The sequence below is a fragment of the Mastomys coucha genome, unplaced genomic scaffold (genome assembly GCF_008632895.1).
Source record: "Mastomys coucha isolate ucsf_1 unplaced genomic scaffold, UCSF_Mcou_1 pScaffold15, whole genome shotgun sequence".
NCBI lineage: Eukaryota > Metazoa > Chordata > Mammalia > Rodentia > Muridae > Mastomys > Mastomys coucha.
The window spans coordinates 138,126,893-138,150,159 of record NW_022196897.1 but is presented as its reverse complement, the minus strand read 5'-3'; the positions used below and the strand labels follow the sequence as shown (position 1 = coordinate 138,150,159).

At 47.4% G+C, this 23,267-nt stretch overlaps 1 protein-coding gene and 1 long non-coding RNA gene across 4 annotated transcripts; one reads left to right on the top strand and one right to left on the bottom strand.

Moving 5' to 3' along the window:
* Positions 1-2,969: 2,969 nt before the first annotated feature.
* CUNH20orf96 (chromosome unknown C20orf96 homolog) lies at positions 2,970-20,834 on the bottom strand. Of its 3 annotated transcripts, none has more exons than XM_031372279.1 (11): positions 20,530-20,834; positions 20,302-20,356; positions 19,671-19,770; positions 14,002-14,117; positions 9,439-9,597; positions 7,833-7,932; positions 6,473-6,630; positions 6,292-6,393; positions 6,092-6,178; positions 4,863-4,981; positions 2,970-3,229 (listed from the first exon to the last, which is right to left on the bottom strand). In XM_031372279.1, exons 1-11 carry the CDS (start codon positions 20,538-20,540, stop codon positions 3,106-3,108), a joined length of 1,131 nt encoding a protein of 376 aa, XP_031228139.1. In that variant the 5' UTR covers positions 20,541-20,834; the 3' UTR covers positions 2,970-3,105. The 3 variants fall into 3 exon arrangements, with proteins under 3 accessions (XP_031228139.1, XP_031228140.1, XP_031228141.1); XM_031372280.1 differs by having other exon boundaries at positions 14,002-14,114; positions 20,530-20,678; XM_031372281.1 differs by lacking the exons at positions 20,302-20,356; positions 20,530-20,834 and adding an exon at positions 19,997-20,070.
* On the top strand, positions 20,106-23,215 carry LOC116091173. The gene is made up of 3 exons (XR_004118967.1): positions 20,106-20,217; positions 21,370-21,576; positions 22,569-23,215. It is a non-coding gene; the product is annotated as an uncharacterized LOC116091173 (long non-coding RNA).
* The last annotated feature ends 52 nt before the right edge of the window (positions 23,216-23,267 follow it).

Below are 23,267 nucleotides of genomic sequence, written 5' to 3'. Positions count from 1 at the left end.
CCAGGAGGCATGTGAGCAACAAACTAAAATCACCCTGAGATGTTCACACTCTATTCCTAGGGTCTTTAAGTTTTATGGCAAAAAAAAAGAACTGCAGCTACAGGTGACATTAAGTTTGCTAGTCATCTGTCTTCAAGACAAGGATATTATTCTGAACTGCCCGGGGACCCAGTGTCATCGCGAATGGCCTTAAAGATGGGAGAGGAGACATTGAGATGGTTCAGCGGTTAAAGGAGTCAGCCACCCATAACAGCCTGTTAGATCCCCAGAACTCCCATGGCAGCAGAGAACAGACGCCTGCAAGTTATCCTCTGACACTGAATGGCTCACACACACACACACACACACACACACACACACACACACACACTTTTAAAGTGCTAGAATTTGGAAGCAGAGACCTAAATGACCTCAAAGAGTATCTAAGTTCTTATGCTTTGAGAACTCGCAAAGAAGGTCAAGAGTTGATGATGAGGGCCCTGATACTGGGAACTGAGAAAGAAAAAAAAAAAAAAAAAACTTTTTATGTAGAGACAAAGCTTGAGTAGTATTGTGGCCTGGTTTATGAAAAAGATCAAGTAATGAACTTGAATGTCAGCTGTGTAGATTTCAAAGACTTGATTCTGGAAATAGCTTCTCTTTTTTTTTTTTTTTTTTTTTTTTTTTTTTTTTTTTTTTTTTTTTTTTTTTTGGTTTTTCTAGACAGGGTTTCTCTGTGTAGCCCTGGCTGTCCTGGAACTCACTCTGTAGACCAGGCTGGCCTCAAACTCAGAAATCCACCTGCCTCTGCCTCCCAAGTACTGAGATTAAAGGCGAGCGCCACCACCGCCCAAGCTTCTCTTTCTTAAGTTGGGTCAAGCTGTTGAAACAAAAGGCTTTGGACTCTGTGACTTACATAAACAGACATTTGCTTCTTGAAGTCTAGAGGCTGCAGAGGGCAACATAAAGGTGGCAGCGGGCAGTATCTTTAAGGGCTGGCACTCTGCCTCTGAGGGGATCCCTCTGCGTGCATCCTCTCCGGGACTGGACAGGCCCTGTCTGCCCACCACCACAGGACAACAAAAGGTGGCAAGTGAGCTCACTCCGGCAGACCTTCTGAAGGGTGCTCACCCCAAAAAGCCACACCTCCTTGTTTATTGCATTGAGGGATTAAGTTTTGACATGGATTTTGGAGTCAGTCATTCAAACCACAGCACTACCCCAGTGGTGAAGGAGCCAACACTAGGAGCCCTGTCCAACTTAGCGGGGCTCCCAGCTGGCCCTGGCTAAGGCTGGCTGCCTCTGCCAGACTGGCCTGATGACCAGGAAAAACAAAGTTTTACTTCTTCATCTTTCATTTCTTCATCTACAAAATGGAAGTCACAGCAATGCCTGCCTCTCTTAGGGGTATTCTCCTGAGGACTTCATACACTCAAATATGTAAAACAGAGTGCTTTCTTCACCCCCGACCCCCTGACAGGGTTTCTCTGTGTAACCCTGGCTGTCCTGGAACTCACTCTGTAGACCAGGCTGGCCTCAAACTCAGAAATCCACCTGCCTCTGCCTCCCAAGTGCTGGGATTAAAGGCGTGCGCCACCACCGCCCGGCAAACAGAGTGATTTCTATTTAAAAGATTTTATAGTGTGTCCAACATCGTCAATTTGAAAAGCCAAATGATTCTGGTGCGTATCTATTGGCTAATGTTAGGTCACGTGCTCCACTCTTCCCTCCACCTTGAGGTGGAGCACGTGACCAGTACTAAACCACTTAGCTTTCTACCCGAGACTGGCTCAAGATGGGATACAGGTAATATAAGCAGGTTAAGAGTGTGGGACAGGGCTGGCAAGATGGCTCGGCTGGTGCTCTTCCGAAGGTCCTGAGTTCGGATCCCAGCAACCACATGGTGGCTCACAACTATCGGTAATGAGATCTGACGCCCTCTTCTGGTGCATTTGAAGCAAGTGGGACCGGAGCGAGCGAGCCGGCAGAGGTCCTGAGTTCAATTCCCAGCAGCCACATACATGATAGCTCACGGCCATCTGTACAGACATACACATAAAATAAAATAAAAATCTAAAAAAGGCTTTAAAAAAAAAAGAGTGTGAGACAAAGCCTCTCTCTTGTCCCAGTGGGGTATGCATAAAGAAGCCTCAATCCCCTGAAGATGCTAATGCTGGCACACAGGGAAACCACAGGAAGTGCTGACCCTTGGAGAACACAGCAGAGAAACAGAAAAGGGGACCCAGTGGTATTCTTTGATTTCTGAAAGGAAGCCTCCCTGTGGACTTGCCCGGGACCCACAGACTTGCTGCTAATTGTGCTGTCATTATCTGAAGCCAAGTCTCTTGAAGCACCACATGGATCTGGAGGTGGCCAGAAGCACTTTAGGTCCTGGGGAGGTCATGGGTGAAGTGTAGGGTGTCAGAATTGAGTATCGAGTACCGTCTGCTCTTCAGCAGTCCTCCTCGGCTCCTCCCCGCAGTACTGACCTGGGCAGCTCCAGCTACCCAGCTCCTCCAGGTGTTCCAGACAGAACAACTCTGTAGAGTGGTTCCAAGTTGAGCCAAGAAGTCTGGAACTTTGATGCTTGTGCTGTCCCTTGGAGGCAGAGGTGGCTTACTTTGGGGGATTGGCTCTTGACAGATAAGAGACTGCAGTCTACTGCTGTAAATCGCTCTGCACATAGCCTGAGTTTGGGCCATATCCCTATGCATTTGAGGGAGGAGCAAGGCAAGGCCAGAAGAAATGGCATCAACCTTGGAGACCCAGAAAGCTCTCAGGTGAATGAATCTCAAGGAGTCTCTCTTCTGCTTTGGCACTGGCCCCAACTGCTGTAGGCTCCTGACTGCAAGGGAAGCCATGGAGATGAGGGGAGGCAGCTACAGTACTTCTCCCAGATGCCGTCAGTACAGCAGCCTAACCCTGATGCTAAGTCAAAGGCCATTGCCAGGACATACCCGGGAAAGCCTACAGGGCCCCACGGACCAGCACCAAGTAAACACAAACAGCTTTATTGGCACCAAGGAGCAAGCAGGCTGGACTGAGAATTCTTGCCTAGTCCAAGCAGCAATGGAGAGGGGTAGAGGACTGTGGCCAGATTCATAACAGAGATACCATCTTGTAAAGTCAACAGCTGAAACCCCTGGTTCTGGGGGGAGAGGAGGGAGGAGAGGAGGCAACACTGTCGTCTAGAAGGGAAAATGGGTCCTGCACAGGAATGTTGAGCTCAACAGCCATGTCTGGGGTGCACCTGGCAGGAAGCAGAAAAGAAGACTGTGAGGGTGTCAGCCAGGGACATCAGGATTAGAGGCAGAGGGGACACACCTCCAGTTTCATTACAATACTGGTATTTACTGGGGAGGCATCATCCTAAAACACAGCCTGCAGCCATCTGGGCAAGCATGTGCAAATGCACACACACACATACACACACATGTACACACATATACACACACAAACATAAACACACATACACATGTACACGCATACACACACACATACACAAACACACACACACACACACACACACACACACAAACACACAGGTCAAAGTGGGAAGGAAGTTAATTTAACAGAACCAGGAAACAGGAACTCATGTCAATGTCATGTCCTCAGGGAGTCCTTCTTGACTGCCCCAGACCCACTGCCCTGGAACAAGTTCTTCTGGGCTCATGGGCCTCTCAGCAGCTCCATGCTCAGAACTCAGTATTGCCTAATATCTTTTCCTCCTCTTGGCTCTGTGGTGGCAGAGCCAAGGGTTGTTCTCATTCATGGGCTCCCTGGTATTTCATAAATTCAAAAGAAAAAAGAGGAGGAAGAAGGAGGGAGTTGGGAAAGGGTGTCATGGAAGTAGCCAACCAGCAAGGACAACTGGGAACATGTTGTCCAGGACTATCCACTAAGCCAAGCCGCCACCATGTTCTGTTCGGCTGTGCTAGCCTGCAAAACATCATCACACCTCTGTGGACTGAAGATGTTGAGTGATGACATTCCCTCAGAGAACGAGGGAGGTGGGAGGGTCATGGGGCCATCAGCTGAGCACCTAGCCACTCCTCCCAACCAGCCACATGTGGCTCCAAGGTCTTAGGGAGAGGCCAAACTTCATAGATTGAGGAAGAATAGAGAAAGGGCTTTATTGACATACCCATGGTGAGTTATCACCCATTCTGCATGCAGGCTTAGTGTGGCACCTTTGGGTTTACACATACTCCTATCAGTGACCTCCTCATGCGGGCTCTGTGAGGAACCCCATTAAATGCATAAATGCACCGGTTTCCCAGGAGGAACTTTGGTGGAATCAAACATTAGTTTGCTTAACACCCCCTCTCTCATGGAAGGAAAGTCTCTAAAGTCCTAGCATCTAGGAGGCCTAAACAGGGGGATCAATAATTGAAGCCAGCCTAAGCTACAAAGTGAGACTCCGTCTCAAAGTACAAAATGGGGGCAGGATACAAGAGAAGGCCTGAGAGACAGGGAGACAAACGAGAAAAACTCTATGGTCTGCAAATGCTGGGCTCTGCCACCACACAAGGTCCTGAGGCAGCATCCTGAAGAGGCCTGGCCTGTCCCCACCCTACCATCCGCCCCTACCATAGAGCCTAATCCTGGGGAAAGCAGGCCAAGGGTTAATTCTGAAAGGAAAGACATTCTCCCCTTAGGGCACAGAAACCTGCCAGGCAGAAAAGATGCCCTTTCCACCTTTGCTGGAACCAACCACCTGATTCAGCCACACCAAAAATGGGAGGAAAGCTACATCTGGGCTAGCGGTGGAGTGTGGCACACCCAGGCCTCCTCCCTGCATGCCTAGGCTCTTGTCACCTCCCCAAATTGGCATCCTTAGGAACTGGCCTGCTCAGCCCAGCATGACAGCCAAAACTACATACTTGGGTCTCTGAAGCAGAACATCCTTAAACACAGCCTCTCGTGGGTTCCAGATTTCTGCATACATTTGCTCCACCTCTGAGAGTAATATGGGAATCTCTTCTTTCAGCTGTTCAATAAGCTGAGGGAAAGACGCAGAAAGGAAGTGTGAAGTCCAAGCCTGGGGAAGATGGGACACCACTGTGGAAGGAGGGTGTCTGGGGAGCTGGGATGAGCCCTGTCACTAAGATGCGCAGAATGCCAGAGTGAACCCTTCACACACACCCCACCCTCCTACTCCAACCCCTCCGCCCACCCCCTACCCCACCTTGTGTAGTAAGTGGAATGGTCCTCTCAAGTAAGAGGAAGGAACAGTGAAGAATAGAGGCCAGTTACAAAGGGGTGGGACACATGGTGAGAGGAACAAGGTTGATGCAGGTGAGGACTTGGAGTGGAAAACTGACACTGGTGCCAAGACGATGCTATTCCACAAAGGGTGGGACCTCATCCCCTAACTCTGATCATGGTGGAGTGTAGCATATACTACTTTGAGTTCCTGGTGAGTTTCATGCACATACCTGCCCAGGAGCTATCTCAGGTCCACAGATAAAAGACACACACACATTAGCTCATTTTTAACCTGCCTTATGGTTCAGTGGCTGGGCTCTTCTAAGCCTCCTGAGGCTAACATGCCCTTCCCTTTACTCCTTGCTCAACACCCCAAATCTTCCCTCAGCTTAGTTGTGTTTCCAATCTCCTGCCTGCTACCCCAGGCCCAATCAGGGAAGCAGCCAATGGCCACTCCACCCAAGATCTCACATGTCTGATGGCTCTCCCCACCCCTCCCTGGACCCCAAAGCATGGCACATTTCCTCTCCTCCCACTCCTCATCTTGCCTACCAGAACCTGGAAGTCCCACTTCTTCTTCCCAACCATTGGCCACAGGCATCTTTATTTATTGATCAAAAGCTAATTGGGAATCAGGACATTCGGTGTTTACATGAAGATTCCAGAATAGATCAAAGCATTAGGACCACTCCCTACAGTGGAGGGCAGTAGTTAGCACAGAGAATGATGCTAATGGATCATGGCCAGCAATGGAGGCATGCACCCCCTTTGAGGTGAATGATGAGTGACAGCAATGGCTCGTCAAGGAAGCAGGCCAATGCTGGAGCAGGGCCCCCTCCTGAGGACCAAGTCAGCATAAGGCAAGGCTCCCTCCCAGAAGCCATGACCTTCCTGCTGTCCTCACCTCTCTGAACCAGAACATGCACTTCTGCAGGCGCCGACTGTGCAGGGTCTTCAGCAGAAGTATGTTCTCATGGGGTTTCTGGATATCCTATGGAAAAAAGAGAAGTTCGTTTCTAGGTACACTAGGCAGGAGTGCATAGGAGACTGACAGGGCACCAGAGGCAGAGGATGGGAAGCTAGGAGGGCCAGGTCAGCACTCACCACCACTAGAGCCTTCAGGATTCTCATCTTCTTCTCTTGAATTGTTTTGGAAAAAAATGCCAGAATGTTTTCCCGCATCTCCTTAAGGCTGTCCAGCTCTTCCTGGGGGCATCAGCAGAAAGGGCTCGACCACTACTCCATGCTCCATGTAGTCCAGGTATTGGGCCAGGGGCTCCCTTACCTGCTGGCTGTCCTTTGCCTGCTGCACCTGGCGCTCATGATTGGCAATCTGAACCAACCTGATGGGATACTCATGATCCATGTAGGTGCTCAGGAAAATCACCTCCTGGCTGGCCTTCTGGATCTCAGAGTTCAGCCGATCCACCTCGCACTGAAGGCCTAGGGAGAGACAGCATGGGGAAGAGAGGCAGGGAAAGGGGCAGGTATCTGGGGCTTCCTTCAGAGGACCTTTCCAGGAGACCCCAAAAACCCAGCTGCCCCTGACCAATGGGCCGGGATCAGGGATCAAGGCTGAGGTGTGCCCACACAAGTTAGGAGGTGGTGAAAACTGAAAGCTGCTAGTGCCTGAGGACTCAGAAAAGAGAAACAAAAAGGTAGAAGATCCCTGGACCAGTCCAGCACTGCTGACTGCTGAGTGGTCCTCACCAAGAAAATCTCTAACTGGCTCTCAGCATCTTCAGACACGTGCTCCTAAGGAGGCAAGACTAGAGACAACACTGGGGCCCAAGACATGATCCTTGGCAGGATTAAGACAAAATCTAGCAGATAGGATGGCTCATACCTATAATCCCAGCACCAAAGAGGCTAAAGAAGACTGCTGAGAAGTCGAGGCAAGCCTGGGCGACAAAGTGAGTTGCAAGCCAGCCTGAGCTGCGGAGTGAGACCTTACCTCAAAAATGCAAATGAATAGAAGATAATGTCTAGTCTTCCTTCCTCTGTGGAGGGGATCCTCAGTGTCTTAGACTTCCTGGCACAAGCCTCCTGACATACACACACACACACACACACACACACACACACACACACACACCCTCAGTTTCTATCCTGCTCTGGGAAGGGAAACCCCCATACATTCCAGAGCAATGGAAGCCAGAAGACCTGGGTCCCAGCCCCTCCCTCCAGATAGACCCTGATGAGAAGCTAGGCTAGGCCTAGATTCCAACTCCTAGCCACAAAGCCTACTGCAGGCACTTCCTCTTACTCAGCTTCAGGCTCCTCATCAGTGAAGTGTGAGAAAAGACCGTGCATCCCAGGAGGTTGCAGTGATGTGAGCGCACAGGCCTGGAGTCCGTGCATCCCAGGAGGTTGCAGTGAGTGTACAGTCACAGCATATGAATGCACAGGCCTGGAGTCCGTGCATCCCAGGAGGTTGCAGTGAGTGTACAGTCACAGCGTGTGAGCGCACAGGCCTGGAGAACATTGAGTGCTCTTTGTTTTTTTTTGTAAACTACTCACTCTAAATCTCAACAACATGCTCTCCCTAAAAGGTAGCACAGGGGCTTAGTAGCATCAGAAAAGTGGTGAAAGGAGCCGCCCTCCCCCAGGAGCTCACGGACGGGACCCAGGAGGTCACCCCTTACTGTTCATCTTGCTCTCTTCCTTTTCTTTCCACTCCTGGAGCTCAGACCTCAGCTGCTGCACCTGCTTCTTGTTTGAGTACTCCAAGATGTCGATGATATTCTACAGGAGGGTAGGGTTAGCTCACCCCCAGCCTCTGCTGACTCTCCAACTCACAGAGGGCCACAGCCACAGTGCATTGCCACAACCCCACTCCCAGGCCCAGCCACCTGACGAGTGCTCTCATCTCCCATTTTAATCTCCAATGGACCCCTTACCATGGCTGGAAGACCCTTTACTATCTGGCCTGGGGCAAACTTCTGTGTCCCAATCCCTCACTCACACTTTGCTGTCCAGCCATCCATAGGTGTGACCAGGATAGTCTAATCCCCAGTACCCATGATACAAAAATACAAAGCCAGGAGAGATGTTGTAGGTTTATAATTCTAGTACTGATGATGTAGAGATAGGCGGATCCCTGAGGCACACTAGCCAGCCAACCTAGCATAATATGCAAGCCTCAGGTTCCAGGGAGAGACCCTGTCTCAGTAAAGAAGGTAGACAACTCCTGATGAACACAAGTGTGTGTGTGTGTGTGTGTGTGTGTGTGTGTGTGTGTGTGTTTATACAAGAAGTTTCTGTGGGTTGAAGAACTGTGTGGCTTTGGTCTCTATTAAAATTGAACTGTGTCCATCAAAGCTTCTTAAGTGTAACTGCTTTTGGAGCTAGGGACTGTCCCCTTAAGGAGGCAAACAAAAGGTCACTGGACAGGACCTCAGCCTCTCAAGAGGACCGACGTACACCCACAAGACAGCTGCACTGTCTCCATGCACACAAAGGAAAGGCATGTAAGGACATGGTAAGAAGATGGCCATCTTTGAAATAAGAGGAGAACTTCATAGTAGCAGAGCAGGCTCTACACAGGGCTCTGCTCTGCACAGGGCTCTACACAGTGCTCTGCACAGCGCTCTGCACAGGGCTATAGTTACTCCCACAGCAAGGCAACAGTAGATTCAATCAACTGTGCTTCCTAAAAACAACAATACCAGATCCTGGGGAAAGACTGCCTGGGCTCAAATCCTGGCTCTGATTCTTACTCTCTGGATGGCCTGGAACAAGTTCCCTAGCCTACTGCTTTCCATTTCTTCATCTGTAAAATAGTGCCGACCCTGTCAGGTTGTTGTGAGATATAGATACATACACACATACACACATGCACACATGCATGCATGCATACATACATATATACATACATACATACATGCATGCATACATGCATACATACACACACATGCGTACATACACATATATACACATATATGTGTGTATATATGGCTGTACAAAAATATTTGGTGTCTCACTATGGACACCTGGCGGGCAGTGGTGGTGGTAGTGACAGCATCAAATACTTTCTACTGCACAAGTGTCGAGTATGAAGGCTACAACTTCCCTTTTGAGGTGCGCGTTACTGTGACCCGCTCCATCAAGCTCCAAAACACAAGTAAGTGGCTGGTGAAAGGAGGCACTGCATTCTCTCAGAGGCAGCGGGGAATGCGGAGGTTGAAAAGAAGCCAGCAGAGGGCGCGCCTGCGCGGGAAGGAGGCGGGCAAAGGGGTGGCGACAACTCACCCGGAGGACGCTCTGCTGCTGTAGCATTTCACGCACGCTCAAGGCCATGCTGTTCTCAGTGTTCAAGATTTCCTGGAACAGCTCTTGGCTGAGCTTGCTGAGGTAGCCTTCGTGGCTGTAGACTTCTTGGAGCGAGGCCCGCTGGTTTCGAAGCATCGACTGCAGATACAGGGCAAGGGAAGGGAGTAAAGTCAGCCAAACTTGCTGGTGACTAAAGATCCTCCCAGGGCCCTATGAACTAGCATAGTAAATGCTGCCTAGTGAGCAGCTGTTCCCCATCCTCTGTAAGTCAGAGCACCTGGAAATGGAGCCGCTGTTACCTTTGACCCACTAAGCTTCTACACAGACCCATCCTCCCCGCCCCCCATTGTCATATCTTTGAGATGAGAATGCTTCCTACAGTTGGTGGCTCATCACCATCTAATTAACTGTCAGTAGATAAGGATATGCCCAGTGACCAAAGACCTCTTAGAATCAAGGAAAACCACAAAAAAAGTATACAAGATGTCTTAGTCAGGGTTTCTATTCCTGCACAAACATCATGACCAAGAAGCAAGTTGGGGAAGAAAGGGTTTATTTGGCTTACTTCCACATTGCTGTTATCACCAAAGGAAGTCAGGACTGGAACTCAAGCAGGTCAGAAAGCAGGAGCTGATGCAGAGGCCATGGAGTGATGTTTCTTACTGGCTTGCTTCTCCTGGCTTGCTCAGCCTGCTCTCTTATAGAACCCAAGACTTCCAGCCCAGGGATGGCACAACCCACAAGGAGCCCTATCCCCCTTGATCACTAATTGAGAAAATGCCCCACAGCTGGATCTCATGGAGGCACTTCCCCAACTGAAACTCCCTTCTCTGTGATAACTCCAGCCTGTGTCAAGTTGACACACAAAACCAGCCAGTACACAAGATAATGGCCCAGTTTAGGTACGAAGGCAACAGAAGTGACAGGCGAGGTCTAGACTAGCGGGAGGGAAGGGGAGAGGGGAGAACACCCATAATTTCTTATCCTAGTTCACCCCCATGGAAAGTGAGTCCCAAGGGATGAGTGATTTGCCCAAGGTTACCCCCAGTGGTACATAAGATCATTAATGTTAATAGTTAATAACGGATAGTAGTAATAACAACGAATGGCCTACTGGACATGATGGTAGACAAGTGCTGTGATCTGCTCTACGGAGGACACATGGAATCATCCTGCAGCTCAGGAGAGGAGGCTCAGAGAGGTTAAACAGCTCTGTCACACAGCCCAGAAGTGATAATGCCAAGCCTGGGAAGCCAGACGTCAGAGTCTTCGTGTCTGTCCTTCCGTTATCCTACCTTAAAAACTCAGTGGGATTTGTGCTACAAGAAGCCCATCCATTGTGGCACAGATATGTCAAACCAGCACAGGCCGAAACGGGAGGATCACCTTGGTTCATCAGGCCAACGTGTGTGACAGAAAATATTCTGTCTCAGAAAAGAAGTGGCCAGGAGAGGCTGGCCCATAGCGTGAGTAGAACTGGGTTCTCCCAGGTCTGCCACTTGCCATCCTGGAGACCCCGAACAAATTAATTAACCTCAAATAACTCATTGGTACTCATTCGAAGCAGCTAATAGCTAATTGCTGCTTCAGAGAGCTGCCACTTAGAAATAAGATACAATCTTTAACACAGCCACTGGGGCAATGCTGGAAGCTCAGCGAGTGCCCAGCCAACAGCAACCATTGCTTTCTTTGGCTCTAGCCCCCCATTTCCATCCCATCTGCATGGCTCTTCCTGTGGTCCCTAGATTCCCGCATCTGCCCTGGCCTTCAGCTCTGTGCTTGATAACAAGACCAGTGCAAGTGCATTGTGGCTGCTGTGTGCTGATGCCGTGTCCTGCACTCGCATTACCTCATAGCATCCTAGGAGACAGGAGTTATTATTAGTCTCCCTTTATACAAGTTCAGTTTCCATAGCCGACACAAGGTCGTGCAGAGCAGAGCTGTTGTCTGTGGCTACTCTAGATTTTGCCCCCACATTTCCAGATCCAGAAATACCTTATTAAAAAAAAAAAAAAAAAAAAAAAAAAAAAAAAGATGCCACTCTCATGTCCCTGGGGACACTAAGCCTGAACACACATTGACTCCCTCCACACACACACATACCACTCCTAGTGACTCTGAGAAATAGGATTTTATGACCTCTGCTCTAGAAATTGATTTGTCTAATGGCAGATTTAATGTGTCTCCTGCCTGACCTTGACCTCAATATGTAATCATGCAATTACAATGTGTAGCTGTGTCTCCTCTCCTGACCTACTTCCATTTAGGATTCCTGTCCCACACAAGGCCCTTCCCTATCAACTTGCTGGTCTCTTTCCAGCAGCAAATCACAGCAGGAGGGCAGACTGAAATGTGTGCTCTGTCCACAGTGCAAGTACAGCCTGTGGAGTTCTGTGAGTAGACACTAGATCAATTAAGATTCTTCTATGGGGGCTTTTAATTCATCGCTCTATGTCTCAAGTGAAGTTTAAGCCCGTATGTGTACCCTGTCCATGGCTGCACACCCAACGCCTAGCACAGTGCCCTTCACCATGCACTAACAAGTTGTAAACATCAAGCTGCCTCCCACGCTACTTCACTCCTTGGCTGGCCTATCTAAAATGGCCTCCAACACCTTCCCCTGGGCCCCTTCAGCCTCCAGCTTTCACCTTGGTTTCCCCATACCTGTATTATCATGTGCTTCCTTGATATTGCTATTTTAATCTTGGGGGTGGTTTGGTTTGGTTTGTTGTTTTTGTTGTTTGAAACATGTTCTCATTCTGTAGTCTAAGCCAGCCTTGAACTCACTATGCAGCCTGGGCAGTCCTCCTGCCTCAGCCTTCCAGATGCTGGGATTACAAGCATGAGCTACCACTGCCTCTGGTTTATCAATTCACGTGTTATCTATGATTGATCACTTGTCTCCCCCAGGCCAGAGCCCAGCCCTAATCTATCTCCTTGCTAAGAATAGGGCCTAACCCTGACACACAGCAGGTGTTCAGTCAGGGCCTGCTGACTGACTGACTGACTGAACGATTACAAAAGATAGCCTGAAGAACTGCTAAGGGACACAGTTTCCTGCAACAATGTCCATGTCCACACTGTGTATCAAACAATACCACACAAACTCTCCTACAGTCAGGATAAAAAGAACATCAGAAACAGATCTCCCTACAAATGATTGACCCATTGAAACCATCTGGCAAAATGATGGGTTAAAGGGAAAAGCAGTTTCAAAGCAAAGGTGTTATCCTTCTTTATTATATATATATATATATACATACATATATATGTATGTATGTATATATATACATACATATATATGTGTGTGTATACACACTTATATGTATATATGTGTATATATATGTATATGTGTATATGTATATATATGTACACACACACATTGAGATTAAGATATATATATATATACATATATATATATGTATATATATATCTTCTATGAGTACACTATAGCTGTCTTCAGACACACCAGAAGAGGGTATCGGATCCCATTACCAATGGTTGTGAGACACCATGTGGTTGCTGGGAGTTGAACTCAGGACCTCAGGAAGAGCAACCAGTGCTCTTAACTGCTGAGCCATCTCTTCAGCCCCCTCTGTATTTTTATTTTTGAGACAGATTCTCATCATTTAACCCTTCCTGGTCTGGAACTCACTATGTTCAAGGTCACCCTCTACTATCTATATCGTGAGTTAAGGCAAGGTAGGCTAAATGAGACCAGTTTGGTTTTTTGTTTCTCTGTTTGTTTGTTTGGTTGGTTGGCTGGTTGGTTGGCTGGTTGGTTGGCTGGTTTATTGGTTGGCTTTTTTAACCTTTAAAATGTGGTTCAAATATTACAGAAGCCATACAAACAATGTATAAGAAGACTGGGCAGGATGGCACACACCTACATTGCAGCACTCTGGAAACAGAGATAGGAGGATTGTGAGTCCAAAGTCAACCTGGGTTACTCACTGAAACCTGGCCTCAGAAAGTTAAACAAACAAACAAACAAACAAATAAACAAGAGCATAAGAACATTAATTGGCTACAATGGTATCAGCTGATGTGGAGGTTTTGGAAGCAAGCTTTCCAAGAGCCACTTCCAAACAGACAGAACTCCGTGACGGGCAATGTACTGCTAGCCCAAAGACAAGCCACAGAGAATTAAGGGAAGTCTAATTCTTTTGTCTAAACATAAGAGCCCAAACTTAACTGCTTTGACACCCATGCCACTGTTTTCTGAATGTGTGACCTGTTACAAGTGACTTCTTTCCCAAAATAAGAATGGTTAAGTGGCTGGGTAGTGGTGGTGCACACCTTTAATCCCAGCACTTGGGAGGTAGAGGCAGGCGGATTTCTGAGTTCGAGGCCAGCCTGGTCTACAGAGTGAGTTCCAGGAGGCTATACGGAATAACCCTTTCTCGAAAAACCAAAAAAAAAAAAAAAGAATGGTTAAGTGTGTCCATGGGCTTGCCATATGGTAGAAATTGACTAGCGCTACCTCTGTGCTGCCTCAGTCAGCGGAGCTGTGTACTGTCTCCTGTCCTGGGCCTCTCTTACCCTCATCAGCCGGACCTTGGCCTGCAATTTCCCGTGGTGCGGTTGGTCCCTTCTTCGAAGTCCTCGTGAAGTCTTTGTTGTGTTTGCCATCTCTACAGAGACCTGGGACTGTACTGCTGAGGACATACAAGAGAGGTTAGAGAGAGGGCAAGAGTGGCCAGGTCCCAGAGAGTGCAATAGGCCCTGACCCCAGGTTCCCTCATTACAGATTTACCATGTGATCCAGACAAAGGATGAAACTGTTGCCCACACAGAAACCCCTAGCCACAGCCTGGGCCTCGAGATAGGGAGGGACAAGGTCAGGAGAACGCAGTGACATGGAGATGTGAGAGGCAGGGCCAGCAAGGGCAGAAGGCCAGGGATGGGATCTCTCCCCAAGGCCAACCACACTCTCAACCTGAAAGGAAGTCAAGAACCACCATGGCCACCAACATCCCTACCATAGCCAGGCATGGCTGTACTCTCCTTTAATCCCACTCGGGAGGCAGAGACAGGAAGACCTCTGTGAGTCGAAGACAGCCAGGACTACAAAGAGAGACCAATAAAATAAAGAACACTGCTCCCGCCAACACACACACACACACACACACACACACACACACACACACACAGTTTTTCCAGCCCCTGACATGGATAGGGGCAACAAGAGCAAGTGGAAGACAGAGTGTCAGAGAAACCCACATCCTTGCTCTCCCCACCTGGCTGGTGGAAAGATCAGATGAGACGGACGGGAAGGACTTTCTACTAGCTCTGTCATCTGGAGGGCCATGTGGTCTCCTGTCCCTCAGTCCCTCCTATAAAATGCAAACAGCCGTGCCTGCCTCATAAGTGGGTCACGAAGATTGGGTGTCACTTTGCCCTAGGGTACCTGTCCCGGGACCTGCCACACCTTCAGGGCTGGATACATACTCCTAGTCACTAGGCTGGCTACTGATTGCTACAGCCATGCAGAACTCCAACTGGCCATCTCTGTGATACTAGGAGAGGCATTTCAGACAGAGTGGAGAGCAGATGCTTAGAACCCTGCAGGGAATGGAGCTCAGCTGGTGCAGTGCTGGCCCAGCACACACAGAGCCCTGAATTTAATCCTTAGTACTGTATAAACTGGGTATGGTGGTCTCAGCACTCAGGTGATAGAGGCTGGAGGATCAACAAATTAAAGGACAGCTTAGGCTGCAAAGGGAAGGAGGGAAGTGAGGGAGACGCCATGCCTCCTGGCAGACGATTCTATACCAACTGCAACCACCCCTCAACTCCAGCTTCAGTCTCTGCCAACATCCCTACTCCATGGTGCAACCATACTAAGTACTTAACGGGTCAGGACCCTTAATTCTGGGAAATTTTAGTATTAAGTGCTAAAAGATATGAGATGATAATATATATATGCTAACTACAGGAATATTTTTTCTTTTTATTTCTTTGTGTGTGTGTGTAGATTTTTGAGACAGGGTCTTGGGCAAGCTACATAGCAATAGATAGCTTTCTCCTAATCCTCTGGCAGGATTAGGATCTGCCCTCATGTACTGGGATCATAGATATGTGTTAAACTAAACTATTGTGGCTTTAGAAAAATACAAGATTATTCACATGTCCAAGTCTGGTGTCAGATATACAGAATTGTTGCATTTTTCACTTATACTTTGTTGGATTTTTATTTTTTGCATGTGCAGCTGTGTTGGCAGGTGTGAGGGCAGGTGTGTGTGCAGGTGCATGTGTGTGAGCAGGCATAAGGCGGCAGTAAGTTGACATCAAGTGTTATGCTCATTAGCTCCCCACCTTATTATAGTGAGGCACATTCTCTCACCTGAACCCAGAGTTCACCAATTCAGCCAGTCTAGCTAGCTGGCTACAGAGATAGGCAGGCCATTGGAGCTCGCTGGCTTCCAGCCTAGTCAAGAAAACTTGTTCCCCAGGTTCAGGGAGATGCCCTGCTTCCGAGGAGTAGGCAGAGTGTGATAGAGAACACTTAGCATACTTTTCCATGTCTGCACATAGCTGTTTGCATCTGCCCACACATTCCTGCACAAAAAAATATTAACAACCATCTTTTTTAGAAAAAGATACTGAGTTGTGTGGGAGTGTCATGTGAATCTCATCATCTGAGTGGGATGTCTTTCTACAAACCACCAGCAATGTGGTACCTGTCCCAGTTTTTCTTCACCAGCATTGGGCATTGTGAGACTTTTCCTTGGGCCATATGAACAAGCAGCTATTCATCCCGCATAGGTACCAATGACAAGTCAAAGGAATGATCCTGCCCAATTCTAGCTTAAGGAACCAGTGAGTTTATTGGGGCCACTTATAGGAGTATGGGGATGGGGGTCACAGGAGTAACTCAAAGCCCCCACCCCAGCATGGGTGACAACTCATGAAAACTGCATACCATAGCATATGTGTAGAGGTCAGGGGACCACTTTCTGAAGGGGTTGAAGCTGTTAGCCTAACATGTAACAAATCCCACACTTAGTCATAGGCCTCGTGGTGGTTTGAATGTGCTTGCCCCATGGGGGGTGGCATTATTGGGAAGTGTGTGGCTGTATAGGTGGGTTTTGAGGTCCCCTAGTGCTCAAGCTCTACGCAGTATGGAAGAGAGAATCCTCTGTGGAAGACAGTCTCCTGGCCGCTCTCAGACCAAGAGAGAGAACTCTTAGCTCTTCCAGCTCCAAGTCTGCCTGCATGATGCCATGCTTCCCACTAAGATGATAATGAACTGGACCTCTAAAACTCTAAGCCAGCCCCAATTAAATGTTTGCCTTTATAAGAGTTGCCTTAGGGCGGGCAGTGGTGGCTCACGCCTTTAATCCCAGCACCTGGGAGGCAGAGGCAGGCAGATTTCTGAGTTCTAGGCCAGCTTGGTCTACAGAGTGAGTTCCAGGACAGCCAGGGATATACAGAGAAACCCTGTCTTGAAAAGAAAAAAAAAAAAAAAAAAAAAAAACAAGGAAAAAAAAAAAAAGAGTTGGTCATGGTGTCTCTTCACAACAATGGAAACACTAACCAAGACAGGCCCCAAAATGTTTTTCTATTCTGCCTTTTTCTGAAAGTTGTCCAGATTTGTGTTTCATTTTCTCTTACTTTAATGCTTTTATTTTCAGTTAGTTTTTTTTTTCATTTATATTACTTATATGTATGTGTGCCTGATTATCTGTCTTTGTACCACACATATGAGCACACATGTGCCATGTACCAGGAGGCCAGAAGATGGTGTCAGATGCTCTGGAACTAAAGCTACAACTGAAATTACAAGTGGTTGTGAATTGTCCATTATGTGTGCGAGGAACCAGGCCCAGGCCCTCTGGGAGTGCAGCAAATGTTCTTAACCACTGAGCCCTGAGCCACCTCTTCGGCCTCTCTCTTTTGCTTTGTTTTTTCCTTCTCACTCTGGCCCCGCTTGCTCCGGCCCAAAGATTTATTTATTTATTATATGTAAGTGCACCGTAGCTGTCTTCAGACACACCAGAAGAGGGCGTCAGCTGTCATTACAGATGGTTATGACCCACCATGTGGTTGCTTGGATTTGAACTAAGGACCTCTGGAAGAGAGGTCAATGCTCTTAACCGCTGAGCCATCTCTCCAGCCCTGTGCTTTGTATTTTAAAATTGAGTCTTGCTAAGTTGCCCTGGAAAGCCTGTAACTGACTGTCTTCCTATAAATTCTCAGGTAGTTAGGATTAGAGGGCTATGCCACCAGGCTAGTAGCTTGGCCAACTGACTCTTTAAAATATACATGCAATATTTCTCATCTACTCTGAGAAATGCATAGTGTGTTTCTATCATGTCCGCTCCCTCCTCCTCCCCACAACTGCTTCTAGATACCCTCTATGTCCTCCCAACTTCATGTCTTTATAATTACTAATTACTGCTACCCATATGTGCATGGGTGTGGGGCCATCCACTGAGGCACAGACAACCTCCAAGGGTACCAGGCATGCATGCAAGTGGTCCACAGACATACATGCAGGCAAGCAGCAATACACATAAAATAAAAAATAATAATAAAAAAAAAAATCACCGGGCAGTGGTGGCGCACGCCTTTAATCCTAGCACTTGGGAGACAGAGGCAGGCAGATTTCTGAGTTTGAGGCCAGCCTGGTCTACAGAGTGAGTTCCAGGACAGCCAGGGCTATACAGAGAAACCCTGTCTCAAAAAAAAAAAACAAAAACAAAAACAAAAAACAAAAAAACAATCAGAGAGAGGGTATGGAATGTAGTCATAGACCAGTGTTACCACACCCATTTCCACATGGGTACTGGTGATCTGAACTCAGGTCCTAATGCTTACATAGCAAATACAATACTCACTCAGCCCCACCCCTACCCTAGCACTTCTTCAAATAAATTCCAAAATATTTGTTATTTAGTCTAGACTTGGTGTCAGAGGCAGGAGGATTTTTGTGAGTTTGAAGCCAGCTTGATCTATATACTGAGGCTCTCTCTCTCTCTCTCTCTCTCTCTCTCTCTCTCTCTTCTTTCTCTCTCTCTCTCTCTGTGTGTGTGTGTGTGTGTGTGTGTGTGTGTGTGTGTATGTACACACACACATATATATATACTTGGGGCAGATAGGGTATAGTATGACTTTTCCTAGGGAGGTGTGAACATTTAGACATGGCATCAAACAACAGACAAGACGTTATTCTAGCCAAGTCTAGCCACTAGAACCAGTGTTTTCTCGGGTTACTTGAAGGAGTGGGAGTTAAGGATTACTTACAGAAGCATAGATGGTATAGATGACTCATAGGCAGCTGTATCCCTCAAAGCCCACCCAGGCATGGGTGAAAATTCACAAAGGCTGTGTTCCTGGAGCTCCTTGTTTGCAAACAGCTCTACCATATCTCTCTGGGCCTTGCAGCTTTTGTTTAAGGACTATCCTGAGTCTTATAAGTTTCCTTTACTTCCTGAGCCTTGTAAGTTTCCTTTACTTCCTGAGTCCTGGGACTTTCCTTTACTTCTCCCTCCAGAGTGGGGGAACGCTTCTATTAGGAAGAAACAGTTACACAACTCAAGGAGGGCTCCTTGAAGCTCAAGCTGCCCTTGAACTCATTGTCTACTGCCTCAGCCCCTTGAATGCTGGAGGGATTATGTATGTGCACCCCTTGCCTAGCCCACAGTCCTTTTTCACACTGAAGATGTTTAAGGCTCAGAAAGATGAAAGACTCCTCCTAAGGGAGTGAACAGCACTGCCAAGATGCTAACCCACATTTGCCTGAGCCAAGACCTCAGAATTTCCCTGGAAAGGTTAACAGTAATGTGCTGAAGACACTTCTATACATCCCCACAAAATGCTTGCTCCCCTCCTGGACACAGAGCCAGACAGTTCCCAGCTTCCCTGTCAGGGATGGTCATGTGACAGGAGTTACAGCTCCTGGAAGGACTACAAGTGGTCTCACTTCAGGTCTGGGTCCTCTTGCTCTTGCTTTCTCTTCCGTCTCTGCCAGCAGAGGACCTCAAGGACTTACCAAACATTAGAGCTATGGGGTGAAAGGAGCCTACATCCCTGGATCACTGTATAGAACAGACCAGCTCCTCCCCACACTTCTACAAATGCATTGCTGGGAAATGAATTTCCGTATCAATACCTGAAACTTAGCCTACCACAATATGGTGTGCTAAGGGCCAAAAGCAGCCACTATAGTTTATCCCACCACACCCCACCCAAGAGCCTCTGCCCACCTGGTTGGATTTTAGTCAGACTCTTCGTTTTGCTTTTGTTGCGGCCTTTGGCTTGTCGGAGGGGAGGCAGAGTAGATGGCTTCAAGTTCTTCTCTAACCCCTGCCAGAGAACACAATGCCACCATACATAACACAGTCAGTCACAGGGTTGATGGGTTCAACTTCAACTTGCCCTTTCAGGGGACCCATATCCTAAAGTGACCTGAACTCTAATGTGAACCTCATAACACGACCTAACTCCCTGAGTTGGGACAAGAATTCTGAGTATTTTTGTAAGGCCTGCAGTGGTTCAGTGAGTACTAGCCATCGCTTTTGTTTGTTTTTACCATAGGGCCAGAACCAAGGCTGCGAGGCACTAAGAAGTTGAAGAAACAGAAAGCAAGAGCCAGCCTCTGGCAACCATAGCAACAGTGAACAAGCACTGATTCACCCTTACATTCTGATCAGGTAATGAGTGGCCTTAAGTGAGGGCTGAAGGCGTTGCTGGGCTTGGCAATCAGGTCCAGAGTACATCAAGCTCAGTTATCACCATGGGAGTTGAAGACAGGTAAAACACAGGGTCATGGAGTTCCTCCCCACCATCACCCACCCACCCAAACAACACTCTGTCTTACCCTTTCCCCTAACTCACCGATCTCACAGGTACTTGAAACTTGTTCCCCGAGACTTGAGTTCTAGAGGTGTGTCTAAAGAGAGTTGAGGGTGGGTGGTAGAACTTCCATTATCCCCAGCCCAAGCAGGGATCCAGCAACCCCACTTTACCAAAGCACACCAGGAGCTGGAGCCTGGAAAGCAATGGTGGAGGGATGGAGCCCACGCATGCGCTTCCCCCTCCTTAGCCCCCATGCTCTCTGCTTACTTCTGTGCCATTGGGGAAAAGAATCCAGATCCTCTGGGTACAGACTGTCTCCAGATACCAATGAGGCTTCTGTCACCTCTTGTCTCAGAATGGATCCCAATGAGACCAGGCGCTTTCTGCTGGTAGCGGCTGGTCTCCAAGGAAACGGGCAACCTTGGAACGCTGCCAGCGGAGAGAGACTAACCTAGCCAGGCAAAACTGTAGAGGCCCCACGGACTTCTCAACTTATTTTCAAAGGTCTTTTCTTTTCTATCTCCACTTTCACCCAACTTCCATCATTCTTTCTTCGTCCTCACTCCTGACTTTGCTTTTTTTTGGTTTTTCTTCCTATTTCATCGAGAATATTGTGAAGATTAGAAAACATGACATGTTCCTCTCACTGACACTCCCCCACGCTCCGTCCACACCCCCACCCCGACTCCCTCACATATACTTGTCTCCCATATCCATGGATCAATCACCACCTGGGACCAGTTTCTAAACTTCCACTCCAAAACCCACATATTCCCACTCTCTCAAAGATATCTGACCAGATTGAAATCAAGCCAGCCTACTTTTCATCATGGATGGGAGAAAGATCCCAGAGTGAAGGAAAGAGATGGAAGGGGAGAGATCACACAACATATGATCACAGTACATTCTATGCATCTATGAAACCCTCAAGGGATAAATTGGGGGATATATATATATAGAAAGAGAGAGACAGAGACAGACAGACAGAGAGACAGAGACAGAGAGACAGACAGATATAGGGACACAGAGAGATAGTGGGGTTCTTACTGTGTAACTCTGGCTGACCTGGAACTCACTGTGTTATTATTATTGTTGCTATTATTATAGGCTACGGTCCAACTTATTCAACAATGCCTGGTGTGAACAAAGAGTCCAAGAATCCAGAAGTTGCTGAGTCCATGAGGCTGGATGTCTCAGCTGGTGCTGGAATCCCAAAGTAGGCATGAATGCCAGCGAAGGAACAGACTTGCTAGCAAGGGGACAGCAAGCAGACAAAGAGCAAAAGCTTTCTCTTCTCTGGGCTGCCAGCAGAAGGTGTGCCTTCCCTCCTCAAAACCCAGATTAGAAGTGGATCTTGCTACTTCAAATTAAGAAAAAAAAAAAATCCCTCACTGGTGTACCCTCCATTTTTGGATTTTAGTTAATTTCAGATGTAATCAAACTGACAATCAAGAATAGCCATCACAAAAACACTACAATTTAAAAGCAACTGCAAAAGAACAAGTGATATAAAAATCTCTAAAACGAACAGGACATTACTGTAGAACACTAGGAGAAAGTTCCTAACTTTTTCCGCCCTCTATAAATTATAGGTGCTAACAGGACTGTTGGGGTCTGGGAGTCGCTACAAAAACCATGCATACACCAGTCTCAAAGAAGAACAGTTTATTGAACGCACACTATAATACTGGACATCCAGGTCCACAAGAAGGAAAACCCTAATTGGAGCCAGGCAGTGGTGGCACACACCTTTAATCCCAGCACTTGGGAGGCAGAGACAGGTGGATTTGAGTTTGAGGCCACCCTGGTCTACAGAGTGAGCTCCAGGACAGAGAAACCCAGACTCGAAAAAAAAAAAAAAAAAAAAAAAAAAAAAAAAAAAAGAAAGAAAGAAAGAAAGAAAGAAAGAAAGGAAACCCTAATTGTGGTACCAGTCTATCCTCAGGACACGCTTTTTATATGAAAACCCAGGTACAAAAGTTCGAATTTAAGATGTGAAGTGGTATTATAACATTTTTGTCTAACTAGACAAAGTATCAGGTAACCTTTAAGTTGATTGGTCCTGAGTGAGGTACAAGGGATGGTGGACAGATGGATTTCAGAACATTGAGATAACAGTAGTACAAGTGATTCAACCATAACTTTTTGGCTTATTAGTAGCATTATTCTTCAGTGTCAGCTATTGGTAATTACTTCTGGGAAGTGGAGTCTAAGAACCTGAACTTAATTTTGCCTCATGAGCAAACTAGAAACTGAATATAAAATGGCTGCAGTTATGTTACTATAATGGCTTGCTATTATTATAGGCTATGGTCCAACTAATTCAACAATGCCTGGTATGAACAAAAAGTCCAAGAATCTAGAAGTTGCTGAGTCCACAACGACACCAACAACAACGAAAAGGAGCAGATCTGAACAGGGACATGGCAGCACTCACCTGCAACCCCAGCACTCCACAGATGGAGACCGGAGGATCAAGGAGTTCAAGATCTTCTTTATTTACAGAGCTGAGCTACATGACCACATGAGATCCAGTCTCAAAGGGAAAGGGGGGAAGGGAGGAGGGGAGAAAGAGAGAGAGAGAGAGAAAGAGAGAGAGAGAGAATGCTTTAAATGGGATTCCTACTGTGGTAGACAAAAGAAACTGTTCGAGAGGAAAAAAAATGAACCTGGGTGTCCTAAATACCAAGGTGTGCGTGACAGCTCCTAGAGAAATTAAGGAATCACTATGCCAAGTGTGTCCATTTATAAGGCCTACTATACGACAGGAACTCACCAGTGCAAAGATGTTAGTGTCTAATTAACCAGACAAGAGGCTGGTGCAATCTGCAGTCTGTAAAGCTGCTTGCCATCAAGCCTGATGACCTAAGTTCTATTTTCTATCCCAGGACTCATAAGGTAGAATGAGAAAAATCAACTCCCAGAAGTTGTCCTCTAACCATCACATATGTAAAGCCACACACACACACACACACACACACACACACACACACACACACACACAC

Coding starts and splice junctions, on each gene's coding strand:
- CUNH20orf96 (XM_031372279.1), bottom strand. Junction 19,771..20,301: donor TTCAAGTACCTGTGAGATCG/GTGAGTTAGGGG, acceptor GTTCTCTGGCAG/GGGTTAGAGAAGAACTTGAA. Junction 6,179..6,291: donor TCCTGAAGGCTCTAGTGGTG/GTGAGTGCTGAC, acceptor TTTTTTCCATAG/GATATCCAGAAACCCCATGA.